At 49.9% G+C, this 16,011-nt stretch overlaps 1 protein-coding gene across 3 annotated transcripts; it reads left to right on the top strand.

Moving 5' to 3' along the window:
* Nucleotides 1-317: 317 nt before the first annotated feature.
* On the top strand, nt 318-15,411 carry ARHGAP30 (Rho GTPase activating protein 30). 3 transcript variants are annotated; one of them, XM_045547126.1, is made up of 12 exons: nt 318-765; nt 5,401-5,503; nt 7,640-7,784; nt 8,695-8,777; nt 8,934-9,041; nt 9,641-9,768; nt 10,263-10,434; nt 10,515-10,618; nt 10,695-10,772; nt 11,281-11,676; nt 12,656-12,921; nt 13,014-15,411. In XM_045547126.1, the coding sequence occupies exons 1-12, from the start codon at nt 669-671 to the stop codon at nt 14,640-14,642; spliced, it is 3,309 nt and encodes a 1,102-aa protein (XP_045403082.1). In that variant the 5' UTR covers nt 318-668; the 3' UTR covers nt 14,643-15,411. The 3 variants fall into 3 exon arrangements, with proteins under 3 accessions (XP_045403082.1, XP_045403083.1, XP_045403084.1); XM_045547127.1 differs by having other exon boundaries at nt 332-765; nt 12,656-12,750; nt 13,014-15,276; XM_045547128.1 differs by lacking the exon at nt 318-765 and having other exon boundaries at nt 5,454-5,503; nt 7,644-7,784.
* Nucleotides 15,412-16,011: the final 600 nt, after the last annotated feature.

Raw genomic sequence — 16,011 nt, 5'->3', positions numbered from 1 at the left:
TTCATATGTATGGAAAATGAGGCTCAGTGAAGTAATACGACTTGACTGAGGTGACAGGCCCCTCAAGGGTGGAGCCGGGACATCCTCTCTCCTGGGTGTGCTTTGCACAGCCCTGTGTCGCCTTGCTCCCAGGCAAGCCTCATGTCTTCACCTCAGACTCAAGAATTCTGGTCTCTGAGGATGTCAGTCACCTGCTCACACCCCAGGCGCCATCACCCCACCCCAGGGCTTTGACATCACCTCCCCTTGACCAATAAGCGAAGTCCCAGCAATGGGTGAGGATGCGAATGTCAGCTACCTCCCCCACCCCAGGCCCTGTGGTTGCAAAGATGCTCTATCAGGAAGTGGGTTTGAGGAGCTGCACAGCTTCCTGCCCCCCCACCCAGAGCTGAGTAGGGTGAGAAAGGCAAGTGCCAGTCTGGGCCACGAGACACAGCTTCTTGCCGGGGTCCTGGCAGCTTCCTCCTCCCCAGCCACTTCCGTGTGGCCGGGGCCCCAGTGGCAGGAGCCGCTGCCCGTTGCCCAGGCCACCCTCCACCCCCAGTTTGGAGCCCGGCCCCTCTGGGGCTGGGCCAAGCCCAGTGGCCGGCTGGGATCCCATGGGGGACTGGTAGGGCAAAGGTCTTGGGGGACAGAGGTGGCTGGGCCAGAGTCCTGGGGCTCCGGCCATGAAGTCTCGGCAGAAAGGAAAGAAGAAGGGCAGCTCGAAGGAGCGGGTATTTGGGTGTGACCTGCAGGAGCACCTGCAGCACTCAGGCCAGGAGGGTAAGGAGGCCAACTGAGAGCTGCTGTGGGGTGGGTGGGGAGGCACACTTCGTCCCCAGCCTGATCTGGTCTGAGGGTCAGAAGCAGCTTCCAGTGCTCCTGGGGAAGGGGCAGTGGCCTGGGGTCACCATTCAACAGACCTATGAGCAGATAAGACAGGAAACGTGGCTCAGCGAAGAAGGCAGTGTGGCTCCCTTGTGTAACTTTCTGGAAATGGTGGCTGAGGGGATGCGAATGTGAGTACCGGGGAGGATGGAGAGATTGGAAACCCAGGAGAGGTGGAGGAAACAGAGGTGAAGGGCCAATGACCAAGGACAGGAGAGGGAGGCTGAGCAGACAGGGTCAAGAAAGGAGTGGCTTGAAGGGGTAATGATTGTCCTTGGGTCTGAGTGAAAGGACAGGAGAAGGGCTCCAGGAGAGTCTGAGGATGGCGCTTGTGGAGGAAGGGGGTTTCCTGGCTGGAGGAGCGCACCGGGGCGAGGAGGTTGTGGGCTCTGGCCCCGCGGCAGCCTTGCTGGGCCGCAGGTGAGGATGTGGGGTGGGGATGGCCTCCTCCCACAGTCTCTGTGACTCTCCCACTCTCCCTGTGCAAAGGAGAAACAGGTCTGAAGTGAGGGCCGAGGGGAGAACTGCTGAAATGGGGAAGAGTGAAAGACATGGCGATGGTGTGAGGCCTGTTTGAAGCTGGAGGGGAGGGTGCAAAGGAGGGTGGGTGTGGGGGCTGTCCATGGAGCTCGCCCAGCTCCACCCCTGGGTTACCTTGGAGTGGGCTTTGAAGCCAGCAGGACCAGGGACAACACTGGGCTCACAACCGGGCCTGGCATGGAGTGTCCACTCAAAACCACTTCTTGATTTGATTTGAAATTGAACCCAGGTATCCTGGCTGCCCAGCCCAGCTTGTTTTTGGCACTTCAAGCTCCTCCCAGTGAAGGGCACAATTCTTTTCCCCCTATCGTACCCCACCCCAATCTGTCATTTCCTCTTTGTACCCTCCTCTGCTCTGAGCTGTGGTGCCTGCAGTGGAGGAAGGGTGATGGTGGTTCCCAGCTCATTTCCTGCTTTCAGCCCCGCCCCTGCATCCCCAGACACCTCCTTCCCCTTTTCTCCTCCCCCAGAGGCCCCCATCCCCACTGGCCTCTGTTAAGGGAAAGCCCAGGCCCCAAGAAAGAGTGTTAAACAGCTGAAGTGAGCTTCTCTGGGCCTTCCTCTTCTCACTGGGTGGAGTGGATTCGGCGCAGCTGTCGGCACAGGGCTTACTCCTTTACAAGAGATTCCTCTCAAGAGTGATGATTCTTGGCCAAGGACCACACGATTTAATTGGGGATGATCTTCTTCTCCCAGCTCTCTGCAAACCTTCAGTTCAATCTTTCCTGGTGCTGCCCTTTCCTGTGGCTCACAAACCAACCCTATCTTGAAACACTGAACCCACAGCCAGCCCAGACCCTGCTCCTGTAACCCTCCTGGCTTCCATCTACATTCCCAGCAGGTGAGAGGTGTGCTCTCCAGAGAGGATAGACATCTGGTTGCTGGATCCCGATCCTGGGTGAATCCCAGAGCAGGAGAGAAGCACCTCATGCCCCTCACCAGCACCTGCCTCCTTGTCTGAGCTCAAAGGTGGAGTGATCTTGGGCATCAGAGTAGCAGTGGTGGCCCCTCACCTATCCCCAGCTCTTCCCCGGATAGAGTGGTGGAAAGTGGAAGGACAGAGAGAGGCTGGTGATGGCTCCTCTCTTTAACCCAAGACCCAGCAAAAAAACAAAGCCCAAGCCAGAAAGATCTGTGTTTCTGGTTAATTATCCTCCCTGATCATTCTGGTTTCCCCCACCCTCACAGCCTTGCTCCATCTCAGCCCTCTCTCCCAGCTCTTTGCCCCCTTGTATGTTTCTTCCCTCCAAACCCTCTATGTATTGAATTCTTCCTTTCCCTAATTTTTATTTCTTGGGTATCCTGTTCAGGTTTGTGATTCTTCTGGGTCCCTAAGCTTCAGGCCCTCCATCCTGATTCTACCCCCATTTCCTTCAGATATCCTTCCCTTTGACACCATCATTCTGATGCTGTCTCTAGCTTTTATCTCTGACCTTGTCTCTCTGATCTTTATTTCCCTGATTCTCCCATCTCTCTGACGCTGCTGTCTCTTCCATCATCTCCTTGACCCATTTCCTCTATGGCTCTGACTCCTTAGGCCCTTGAATGTCCTCTTTTAAGGCTTTCTCTGGAGGTTCAAAATCAACAGAGAAGGACAGGATGGAGAAGACCTGTTTTGGTCGCTGTTCACATGACAGCAGACTACCATGAGTCAACAGAGTAATGTGGTGGCCAAAAAAGTTGACAAAGCATGAGGCACCCAAGAGTAGAATGGCAGCTTGAACGAGGGCCTGCCCCATCTCTGCATTCGGTGCTGGGAACCTGAGGTCATTGGGAGCAGGTACTGAAGGGACAGACAGTGAATGGCTCGGGTGAGGCAAGAGAGATGGCTAGGGTGCAAAATTTAAGGAACAACTCACTCTCAGGGTCGTGCAAGTGCCCTAGGTGCCTCATCCTTCAGGAGGTACTCACTCTCAAGACTGTGCAAGAGAACTGTTGGCACTTGCACAGCCCTGGGAGTAAGTGCTTCCTTAAATTTTCACCCTAGATGCCTCCCTTGTCCCACCCAAGTCCTAGCTGTGGTGTGCAGGAGGGCAAAGGTCTGGAAACCAGGTAACCAGGTTATATGACAACAGTGGAAAGATTGTGGTTGATGGATTTATCGATTGCTTCTTTCATTCTATACTTTTATCATACTTTATTCTACAAAAAGCTTGGGATACAAAACTTCACAAAAATATAAAATAAATGACAGAAGGAATTGGGTTGAAAAGAAAACAAGAGGAAAAGGAAGATCAACACCCAGAAATGCAAATCAGATGGTTCTATATGGTTCCTAAAGGTGGGCTCTGAGCTTCCTAGTGGTTAAAGAGATAAATACAATCAGGTACAAAACTCATAAGGCCCATAAGAAAAGAAATATAGGTGGCTTAGGAGAAATACAGCTTTTTCTGACACTGGCACAAGAGAGATTTCTCTGGTGAGTCCTAGTTAATAGGACTCATTGCTTTGTCATAGGCAATATTCTCTATTAAATCTCCTAGGGATGTCACCAATTTTCATAACTGAGGCATTTAACAAATATCTATTGAGTACTTGCCCTGTTTCTACATCGTGGTAGATGCTGGGAGGGTGTTACTATTTGTCAGGAGGCATAAATACAAAACAAACTAATGATAACAAAGTACAATAAGTACTACTATACAGATATGAACAAAGGACTGCAGGAACTATACTATAGATATAAGCAAAAGGTACAGAACTGGAAGTGATGTTTGAGATGTATTTTGAGGAATACATAGGAGTTTACCAGGCAGAGTCAGAGGGTCGGGTATTTCCAGACAAAGGAATAACATGAGTGATGGCACCAAGCAAGGCTTGTTCACAGACTAGCAAAGGGCTGGATCATTGGATTTCTAAGGGAATTGGCTGGAGCTCAGGATGGAATGGTGGCTGGACCTGGTTTGTGAAGGGTCTTATACACCATGCTGAGGAGTTTATATTTTATTCTGTACCTGTAAGGTAAGCAATGGGGATTAAGGTGGGGTGGAGCAGGGTGTAGGTGTAGAAAAAGATCTAAAGTAGGGAAGTGCTTTGAAAAGATAACTGTGTGACATTGAGGAGATGGGATTCAACACATGATTTTTAAGGCTCTATCACATCTGAGACACCGTGTCAGGTAATATGAGAAATATGAGGAATACCAAGATGGATCACAATTAGATCCTGTCCTTAAGGAGCTTACAGTCTAGTAACAGGAGAGGACCCAGGGTTGAGAAAGATAATATATTAATAGCTTTTTGCACTCTTTGATTTGAATCCTGCCTCTAGCTGGGTGTTGCTGGGGACTTGTTACTTCTTTGATCCTCAGTTTTCTTATCTGTAAAATGGGAACTAAAATACCTAATTTATAAGACTTAATGGCAGAACATATATAAAGCAGTCAGTGCAGTGCGTGGCACATAGGCGCTTCTCTCCTGAATTGGCCTATTTGACGGTCTGTCACTAATTTTTGTACTTTCCTATGGCAGAACTAATAGCCATGAGTTTTCTTACCAGAAAGTGTGCTTCAAAATAATCCCCATCAGCCCTGTTCCATTTTGGTTGGGACAACTAATGATCCTTTATCTTTTGTTGAGTGTTATGTAAACTCACTCTAAAGATTAGTTCTTGACTCTGCCTCCCCTACCAACCAGATTGCTGCCCCTATAAAAATTCTGGCATAGCAACTAGTAATTACAGAGAGACAAATTTCAGGTCAACAAAGGCAGAACTTTCTAGCAAAGGACTGATTGGGTAGTCTGGAGAGACAGTTAGCTCTGCACCCCCAACCCAAAACTTTATGCCCAGGCTCTAGGATCCAGTGGAAAGAAATACGTAGAGGGGTTGGAGCTGATGACCTGTAAGAATCTTTCTGACAAAATTTTACTCCATGAGCTTTACCCTCAATCTCCTCACCCCCTCTTCCCTGGTGCTTCCATTTGTCAAACCCTCTGAAGTCTCTGACCTCTCAGACCTGATTTCTCCTTCTCTGTCCCATCTGTGTCCCAGTGCCCCAGGTACTAAGGAGCTGTGCAGAGTTTGTAGAGGAGTATGGAGTGGTGGACGGGATCTACCGTCTCTCAGGGGTCTCCTCCAACATCCAGAAGCTCCGGTGAGTCAGACAGAGTGGGAGGGCTCTGCGGCCAGGAGGCCAGGGAGCCAGAGGACCATGTTGACAGTTGCTGTGGAGAATGTGGGGAGAAGAAAGCATAGATGCTAGGTACTGATTTACGGAGGAGCTCTAAAGTCTCCTCAGGAAGGTGGAGACCACGGGCCCACTCCACCAGCCTCGCAGGTATACACGTGTGTGCACGCACACACACATACACATTTCCACTCCCACATACACCATCCCCACATACAAACACCCAGGTTTTTAAAAAAATTAGATATTCACATACCATAAAATTCACCATTTAAAAATGTACAATTCAGAGGTTTTTAGTATATTCACAAGGTTGTCCAATCATTGTCACCATTTAATTCCAGAACATTTCATCATCCCCCAAAGAGGCTCTGTACCCATTAGCAGTCACTCCACAGTTCCCCTTCACCCAGCCCCTGGCAACCACTAATATACTTTCTGTCTCTATGGATTTGCCTATTTTGGACATTTCATATAAATAGAATCATGCAATGTGTGACTTTGTGTGTCTGGCTCTTTTCACTTAAAATGTTTTCAAGGTTCATGCAAGTTGTAGCATGTACCAGTACTTCATTCCTTTCTATGGAATAATATTCCTTTGTATGGAATTTCCATGGAATAATATTCCATTGTATGGTTATATCACATTTTGTTTATCCATTCATCAGCTGATGGCTATTTGGGTTGTTTCTACCTTCTGGCTATTATAAATAATTCTGCTGTAAACATTCATGTACAAGTTTTTGTATGGACATATATTTTCAATTCTTTTGAGTAAATATCTAAGAGGGAACTGCTGGGTCATATGGTAACTCTATGTTGAACTTTTTAAGGAAATGCCAAATTGTTTTTCATAGCAGCTGTATCATTTTACATTCCCACCAGCAATGTATGAGCTTTCCAATTTCTACACATCCTTGCCAACAATTGTTGCTGTGTGTCTTTTTGATTATAGACATCGTGGTGACTGTGAACTGATATTTCATTGTGATTTATATTTGCATTTCTCTAATAGCTAATGATGTTGAACATCTTTTCATGTGCTGATTGGCCATTTGCATATCTTCTGTGGAGAAATGTCTAATAAAATCCTTTGCTAATTAAAAAAATTGATTAATTAATTAACTAGAAAATTTTTTTAGAGATGAGGGTCTTGCTATGTTGCCCAGGCTGGCCTCAAACTCCTGGGCTCAAGTGATCCTCCTGTCTCAGCCTCGTGAGTAGCTGAGACTACAGGCATGTGCCACCACTCCCAGCTGCCTGTTTTTTAATTGGGTTATTTGTTTTTTTATCATTGATTTATAAGAGTTCTTTATATGTTCTGAATACTAGACCCTTATCAGATATATGATTTGAAAATATTATCTCCCATTCTGTGAATTGTCCTCACTTTTTTGATAGTGTCCTTTGGCATACAAAAATTTTAGATTTTGGCCTAGGCACGGTGGCTCATGCCTGTAATCCTAGCACTCTGGAAGGTTGAGGTGGGAGGGTCACTTGAGGTCAGGAGTTCAAGACCAGCCTAAGCAAGAGTGAGACCCTATCTCTACTAAAAATAGAAAAATTAGCCAGGTGCAGTGGCATGTATCTGTAGTCCCAGCTACTCAGGAGGCTGAGGCAAGAGGATCACTTGAGCCCAGGAGTTCAAGGTTGCACTGAGCTACGATGATGCCACTGCACTCTAGCCTGGGTGACAGAGCAAGACTCTGTCTCAAAAAAAAAAAAAAAAAAAAAAAAACCAAAAAACTTAGGGTTACGCTTATTCATTTTTATTATTACAGGTATCCAGAGGCAGGCTCTGGGTCCATTCCCTTCTGCTACTCACTCCTACATACCCCTGCATTGCTACTCAAATCTACAGCTACATCCCTAACATACCCCCATTTGTGCATAGATCCACTTATCCTCACATCCACATCTACACATCAACACATACAACACCTTATACTTGTTGCCTCATATATACATACACGCCCCAATATTCTCCTTCCAAGTCCCACACATATTGACCCATGACCCTGCCTGGAGCCCATCTCCATAGCTCCTACCTTTCCCCACATTACCCCAACCCCTACCACTCCTGACCACTCTGCACCTCCCCAGGCAGGAGTTTGAGGCAGAACGGAAGCCAGACCTGCGGCGGGATGTTTACCTCCAGGACATTCACTGCGTCTCCTCCCTGTGCAAGGCCTATTTCAGAGAACTGCCAGATCCCCTCCTCACTTACCGGCTCTATGACAAGTTTGCTGTGAGTTGAGGGGTAGGGATGTGGAACACAGGGCTCATGGGTGGCTGTTCTGGTTGTGACATCCCAGGTGTGTCACATGCCAGCCAGGGTCCTAGTGACCCAGAATGGCAGAGGCCACAGTAAAGCATTACTGGGGAAAAACCCGCTCTTCTCTAAATATCCCAGCCCCTGCTACCTCTGCCCTCCCTTGCCCCCCTTCTCTTCAGTCTCCCTCCACTGTGTCCTGCACACTGCACACAGCACGTGGCGAGACTTGGGAAGGAGAGGCCAGACTGTCAGAGCTGGCAGGCCCTCGGAAAGCATCTCAATCAGTGCATCCCTAAACTTAAGAGAATGAGAACACCTTTTAGAAGTCAAAAATTTTTTCAGCGTGCTCTTCCATTAACTGTAATTGATGTTGAACATGTTTTAAATGAGAAAACACATGACAAAAATGCTATCCTGAATTAAGTAACACTTTAAAAATAAGTTGCATTTTATGGAGCACACCAGCATTGAGAGATCCTCAACAGTAGTGGCACCGCACTCAGTCCACACAGGCTACACGGGGTGGGTGTAGGCACACTGAAGTGACTCCACAGTCCCTGGGGCATCCACTGGGTGGGACCACTAATATATCCCAGTTCCAGAACTTTACCAATGAAGATGCTAAGGCAGGAGTGGCAGTGAGTCGCTCAAGTTCACAAAAACTATAAAGTGGCATAACCAAGACTCAGCTGCCATCTTTTGTGGGCCCCAGATTCTGAGCTCTCTCTACTATGTTAGTGTGTCTCAGAAGATCCGAGGTGAGGGCAGCACGGGGACAGTGCAGATCATTACTGGGGGTTTGGTTCGAAGCTCTGGGGAGTAAGCAGGGGCATTTCTGGGTCACTGACTCCTGTTTCTTGTACCCTTCTTCTTCCTCCATCAGGAGGCTGTGGCAGTGCAGTTGGAGCCTGAGCGCTTGGTCAAGATCCTAGAAGTGCTTCGAGAACTCCCTGTCCCAAACTACAGGTGTGTGGGACTCCCCCTCACAGCCCCATTCTCAAGAGTCCTGGCTCTGTCTCGCTCTCCACCTAGAGCCTTGACTTGTCGCTCCTGACTCCTAGGCCCTGGCCCTACCTGTGCCCTGGGTATTCCCTGTGTGATCCCTTCCCCCACTTTCTGCAGGACCCTGGAGTTCCTCATGCGGCACTTGGTGCACATGGCTTCTTTCAGTGCCCAGACCAACATGCACGCCCGCAACCTGGCCATTGTATGGGCACCCAACCTGCTGAGGTGGGTGCATGTGTGACATCGTGTGGGGATCCTGGGAGAGACTAGCCTCTGAGAGGCTGCTCCCAGGATGGGGTGCAGCTGTGTGGGTGCACTGGAGAGGGGTGTAGTGTCTCATGAAGCCCAATGAGAAGGAAATGTTCAGGATTGTGTTGAGTGTGATGGGGCCCACCTATTTGAGCCCCTTCTCTGAAATCAAATAAAGTCCCCTAAGGGCAGGGCCTTTGTGTTTTCCTACACTGTGTCACTGAGCTCAGGGACTGGAACGTAAGTCCTTGCCAAATGTTTTTTCAGCAAATATCTTGCAGTCTATTGGAGAACTGGCCTACTATGGTAGTAGGCAGACTATGAGAAGTCCTCTAATTCATTATAAACAAAGCCCCTTGGTATGCAAAGGAAATAGAGATTAATCCCGAAGAGAGTGTCCAAGAAGGCTTCCCAGAGGAAGTAGCATTTGACACTTGAAGGAATCACACATACTGCTTAAGAGGTGGAGATGGTGTTAAGGGCATGGAAGGAAGAGAGTATAAGGTATTTTCAGGGAGAGTTTGGACAGGAAAGTGTGGTAGGGCTAAGGGGAGAATAACTCCACATCTCCACAGATCTAAGGACATAGAGGCCTCGGGCTTCAATGGGACAGCGGCCTTCATGGAGGTGCGTGTGCAGTCCATCGTCGTTGAGTTCATCCTCACGCATGTGGACCAGCTCTTTGGCGGTGCTGCCCTTTCTGGTCAGTGTCCTTCCTGCCCTCCACATATCACCACTGTCTGTCTGGGAAGTCATGTCAGTTATAGAGGGCCTCAAAGATCAACTAGTTCAGGTTCCCCATTTTGCAGATAGGAAAACTGAGCCTCATAGAGAGATATTGGTGACTCACCAATATCTCTCGAGAACCCTGGAAAGACAATGGTGGGTACAGTCAGGACTACAGCAGGCCTCTTCTGCTGTCCAGGACATAGTTTGACCTCTGAATCACCATCCTGGTTCCCAAGGCTAGTGATGGCTCATACCTACCTCCTATCTCACCAGTCAAAGTCCTGGGATGTCCTGGCCCTCTTTGTCCATGAGGATACTCTCTTGAGGAGCTGGACATGGAGGCATTATCTCCAGTGGCCTCTGAACGTATCCCTAGCCTGGCAGTTGGTGAGGGTGATGAAGGGCTGGGTACCTGAGGTCCCTCTCTCAGCTCTGTTCTTGGCTGGCCAATTCCTTTTCTTTTCCCAGGTTGTCAGGTGGACAGTGGATGGCGACCACTTCCAGGGGCCCGGGCATCAGGTAGCTCTGAGGACCCTATGCCCAGGTCCCTGCCTTACCACCTGCCTAGCATCCTGCAGGCTGGCGATGGGCCCCCACAAATCCGGCCCTACCATACTATCATTGAGATTGCAGAGCACAAGTAAGGCCTCCTTCCTGGGCCCTCCTCCCTTACACTGAACACCAGGCCCCAACCCCCAATTACTTCTCCATTCCTTGCAGGAGGAAGGGGTCTTTGAAGGTCAGGAAGTGGAGATCTATTTTCAATCTAGGTCGTTCTGGCCATGAGACAAAGCGTAAACTTCCACGGGGAGCTGATGACAGAGGTAAGTCTGGGGAAGTAGGGGGACCTCTGCTGAGGGTGCACAAGGCCCTCGCTCTACACACATCCCTGTCTTGCAGAGGACAAATCCAATAAGGGGACACTGCGGCCAGCCAAGAGTATGGACTCACTGAGTGCTGCAGCTGGGGCCACAGATGGTGAGTATACGTGTGCACTCCTTCATGTGTATGTGTGTGCTGTGTGACCAACAGCATGGGCCCATGAGTATGTGTCCATGTGGCCAACTGTGTTAAAAAATATTTAAAGAGAGCCTATTATATATCAGCCACAGTGCTGGATGCTAAGTTTACAGATGCTAAATTTAGGCTTGTCGTCTAACGTATGGGTGTGTTGATGAATGTTTGTACATGAAGGGACAGCATGGGGTGTGTGTGTGTGTGTGTGTGTGTGTGTGTGTGTGTATTGGTGATGTCCAGTGACTGCATCTGCAGGGAAGGAAAGGGATTCCCTAGGTATACGTAGGTGGGGTAAACTTTAACCTACTGGGTCCTTGGAGAGTTTGTAGTAAAGGCCCAAAGAAGCTAGGCCTGGTGCCTTCCAGGCCATCCTGACTCTCAGACCTGAGAAAGCAGAGAACATTCTCCAGAGCCTTCCTGAGGTATTTGTTTAGGCTATTGCCTACCTGGCCCTCTCTCTCCTCCACAGAGCCAGAGGGATTGGTGGGGTCCAGCAGTGCCCGGCCATGCCCACTGCTGCCCGAGAACTTGGAGAACGATTCTATGGAGGCAGCAGAGGGTGAACAGGAGCCCGAGGCAGAAGCACTGGGTGGCACAAACTCCGAACCAGGCACACCACGAGCTGGACGGTCAGCCATCCGGGCTGGGGGCAGCAGCCGTGCAGAGCGCTGTGCTGGCGTACACATCTCAGACCCCTACAATGTCAACCTCCCACTACATATCACCTCTATCCTCAGTGTGCCCCCAAACATCATCTCTAACGTTTCCTTGGCCAGGCTCACTCGTGGCCTTGAGTGCCCTGCTCTACAGCACCGGCCAAACCCTGCCTCTGGCCCTGGCCCTGGCCCTGGCCCTGGCCCCCCAGGTAAGGACTCAGAGATTGTCCAGGACTGGCAAAGGGGACTAGGACTCTAGGCGGAAGTTCTGATGCTGGAAGATCCACCCTAGGAAGGGCAGAAGGCTCAGCCCTTGGGCTCTGAGGTGGTTACCTTCAGCTGCCTCCCTGGATTCAGAGCGGGGAAATCCAGTAATATTATCAGGTTGTATGAAATCTATGGAGAAGGGATCTCTGGTAGCCTTCGGATCACTGATGTACCCAACAACGGGGGTCTGTGTTAGACACATACTGCAGGGATTACTAAGTACAAATGTGAGACCATATTATAAATGATCATAATAATAATAGGAATATCAATACTAAGAGCTAACATTCATCAAGGGCTTATTATGTGCCAAGGGCTGTCTGTGTTTGCAGGCCTTAGCTTGTTTCATTTTCTTATAACCTTATGACATAGGTGTTGTTATCCTTAACTTACACTAGTGGAAACTGAGACTTAGGTTAAGCAATTTGCTATTGATTTAGGTAGAAAGTGGCAGAGCTGGGATCTGATCCTTGCTCGGACTCCAGTTCCTGAAGTGTCACTGGTGAGAAGTCCTAAGGCAGCATAGGATAGCGGGTAAGAACATGGGCTATAGAGTTAATTAGACTTGGGTTCAAATTTTGGCTGTGCTGCTTATTGGCTGGGTGACCTTGGACAAATTGCTTAATCTCTCTGAGCCTCAGTTTCTCTTGGACTGTACCCCCACATAATAGTTCGTTTTGCAGAGAAAATAAGACCATGCATTATAAAATGTATGGCACAGTGCTTGGCCCTGGTAGGGGTTCAATAAACGTAGCTATAAGCCAAACATTAGGGATATTGGTCTGAGAGGATCAGCTATGTGGAGTATCTATGCAGAAAGTGTTGGACCCCCTACTATATCAATGCTAGGGAGACCTACATTGAAAAGTGTCAGGGCTGGCCTTGATCTTTGTATTCCTGGAACTACTTCTACCCCAACAGATGAGAAGTCGGAGGAAAGTCCAGTCCCAGGTTCCCCGGCTGACTCAGGCTCAGAAGACATGGCTCCTGCCCTGGAGGATTCCCTGTCCCAGGAGGTGCAGGATTCCTTCTCCTTCCTAGAGGACTCAAGCAGCTCAGAGCCTGAGTGGGTGGGGGCGGAGGATGGGGAGGTGGCCAAGGCAGAAGCAGCAGGAGCCACCTTCTCCCCTGGGGAGGACGACCCTGGGATGGGCTACCTGGAGGAGCTCCTGGGAGTTGGGCCTCAGGTAAGGAGAAACTGTGCTGGGTTTGAGGGTGGCATGGAGTCCAGAGGGTGAACAGGGCCTCCTGGTCCTTAGCCACAATGCTGTGCCTACAGGTGGAGGAGTTCTCTGTGGAGCCACCCCTGGATGATCTATCTCTGGATGAGGCGCAGTTTGTCCTGGCTCCTAGCTGCTGTTCCCTGGACTTGGCTGGCCCCAGGCCTGAAGTAGAGGAGGAAAATGGGGAAGAAGTCTTCCTGAGTGCCTACGATGACCTATGTCCCCTTCTCAAACCCCAAACCCCAACCTGGGAGGCTGCAGAGAGTCTGGAGGAAGAGGCAGCAGGGTGCGGAAGGCAGGCTCCAGGACAGGCTGAGGAAGAACAGGCCTGCGGGGCAGTGGGAGAGGACAAGGAGGCTGGGCCTGGAAGGAGATGGGATATCAGGGAAGAGGCTGAAGGGAGTCCAGAGACTGAAGTGGAGGCTGGGAAGGGTGGTGAGGACAGAGGTGAGGCTGTAAGAAGCCAAGAGACAATGGCCAGTTTGAGAGAAGAGAGTGCGGAAGAGACAGAGGCCAAGGAAGAAAAGTCCAAAGATCAGAAAGAGGCTGAAAGTACAGAGGAGACTAAGGGTGTGGAGGAACCAGGAGGAGAGCAGGATAAAGACAAGGAGAAGGAAAGAAAAATTGAGAGAGAAGAGGCTGAGCACGGAGAGAAAGCCCAGGTAGAAGATGGAAGGGACCCAGAGCACAGGGCCCAGGAACACCAAGTTGCTGAGGAAAACTGGGAAGTTGTACACAAAGAAGAAGCTGAGGGAGGCAGAGAGGATGAAGTCAAAGAACAGAGGGGGAATAGGGACCCTGAGTCAAGAGAAGACCAAGGAGATGGTGAAGACAGCAGAAGCCCAGAAGCAGCTGAAGGAGGAGCAGGGGGGGTCAGCAAAGAAGGGGAGAGTGGGGATGGAGAGGCTGAGGGAGACCAGAGGGCTGGAGGTGACCATTTAGAAGAGGGTGCCCTCTCTGAAGGTTCAGGCATAGAGTCTTTGGAGGTTGACTGTGCCAAAGATGGCAATGCCCAGTCTTCTGACATGGAGCAGGTAGCCCCACAGCCACCTCGGCCAGAGGAGATGGAGCCTGAGGGGCAGCCCAGTCCAGAGAGCTGTAATCTGTGCCCCTGTCCCCTTGGCTCCACTGGTGGTGTGGGCATGCGCCTGGCTTCCACCCTGGTTCAGATCCAACAGGTCCGCTCTGTGCCTGTGGTGCCCCCCAAACCACAGTTTGCCAAGATGCCCAATGCAATGTGTAGCAAGATCCACGTAGCACCTGCAAACCCATGCCCAAGACCCGGCCGGCTTGATGGGACTCCTGGGGAAAGGGCTTGGGGGTCCCGAGCTTCTCGATCTTCTTGGAGGAACGGGGGCAGTCTTTCCTTTGATGCTGCTGTGGCCCTGGCCCGGGACCGCCAAAGGACTGAGGCTCAGGGAGTTCGGCGGACCCAGACCTGTACTGGGGGTGGGGACTATAACCTTATCCCCAGAACCCTCCCCTGTAGCATGATGCCTGCCCATTCTCCTTGGCCCCTTAGCTGCATGGAGCTCCCATCTGAAGGCACAGAAGAGTCTGGACGCCGAAGTCGGCTTAGTCTGCCCCCCAGGGAGCCTCAGCTTCCTGATCCTCTTTTGCCCCCCCAGCGCCGATCATATGCATTTGAAACACAGGCTAACCCTGGGAAAGGTGAGGGACTGTGATTAAGACCAGAGCCCTGGGCAAAGGGGACCAATATATTGTCTTGAATCTCCAGGGTCCCTGACTAAGCTGTCTCTTCTGCCACCTGAGCAGTTGTAGTGCCCAACGCTATAGGCTCTGGCTCTCCCAGCTTCTCTTTTGACTGTGGGAGGCACTGCTTGGTTGGTTTACCTGAGGTTGTCTCAGACACAAAGTACTTATCTCTTAGGAGATTCCCAAGAAAGTCACCAAAATCCTGTTCCCAGGGAGTGGGGTCATTGGCCAAAGGGAACATACGGTAAGCAGAAAACTTGGGTTTCTCAAAGTGAAGACCAGAGGGAGAATTCCAGCCAAATTCCTGCCCTCCTCTGAGGCTGTGAATTTCTTTTCACTGGAGCCCAGGGTAGAGATGGGGAGGAGAGTTCCAGGTCAGAGTCTTCCATATACTTCTAGAGTTGCTCATCCTTGTTCTATTCCTGAACTCTTGGATACCTCCTGATTCTTTTAGCTCCAGGTTAGGAGGAACATATCCAGGAAGCTCTTTGAAGCCCTTAGTGTTTGTTGGAGGGACTGGACCCCTCTCCAGCTCCCCTACCTTCCACCTCCAGGGACCATGTGGAAGAGAGGTCCTGTATAGATCTCTCCGACCTCTCCTTTTCCCTTTGGAATAACTTCCACCTATTTCAGGAAAAGGGGAATTGTGTCACTCAGGCCCTGGGACTGCATCCCCAGAAAGCTGGGGCCACATACTCTAGTAAGGATCAATGTCTCAGAATAAAAGATGTATTTTTACATTTAGTGTGGAGTCTCATTATTCTTATTAAAGTCTTGGGTGACAGATGTCGTATTTTCATATATTCGTACACACACTGTCTTTTTTTTCTTGCTGTTTAGGTGTTCTTCCTCAGTTGTTGTCATGGAGACCAGCAGCTAGAAACTAGAGCTGGGTTCATGGTGGTCAGGAAATAGGGAAGAGAAACTTATATTTACATAATGCTCATTATGTGCCTGGAACTCCGCTAAGAATGCTATGCACCCTTGGGTGGGTGTGGTGGCTTATGCCTATAATCCCAGCACTTTGAGAGCAGAGGTGTAAGGCACTTGAGGCCAGGAGTTCGAGACCAGCCTAGGCAACATAGTAAGACCTCATATCTACAAAAAAATAAAAAATAAATTAGCTGGAGATGGTGGCCTGAGCCTGTGGTTCCAGCTTCTTGGAAGGCTGAGGTATGAGGATTGCTTGAGCCCAGGAGTTTGTGGCTGCTGCAAGCTGTGATCATACCACTGCATTCCAGCCTGGGCTACACATCATGACCCCAACTCTTAGAGATAAAAAAAAAAAATCGACGCATCAATGCCCTTGATTTTACTTAATCTACATAACAATTCTGT

This window comes from Lemur catta, chromosome 3 (genome assembly GCF_020740605.2).
Source record: "Lemur catta isolate mLemCat1 chromosome 3, mLemCat1.pri, whole genome shotgun sequence".
Classification (NCBI taxonomy): domain Eukaryota; kingdom Metazoa; phylum Chordata; class Mammalia; order Primates; family Lemuridae; genus Lemur; species Lemur catta.
This window is presented reverse-complemented; position numbering and strand designations above follow the sequence as displayed.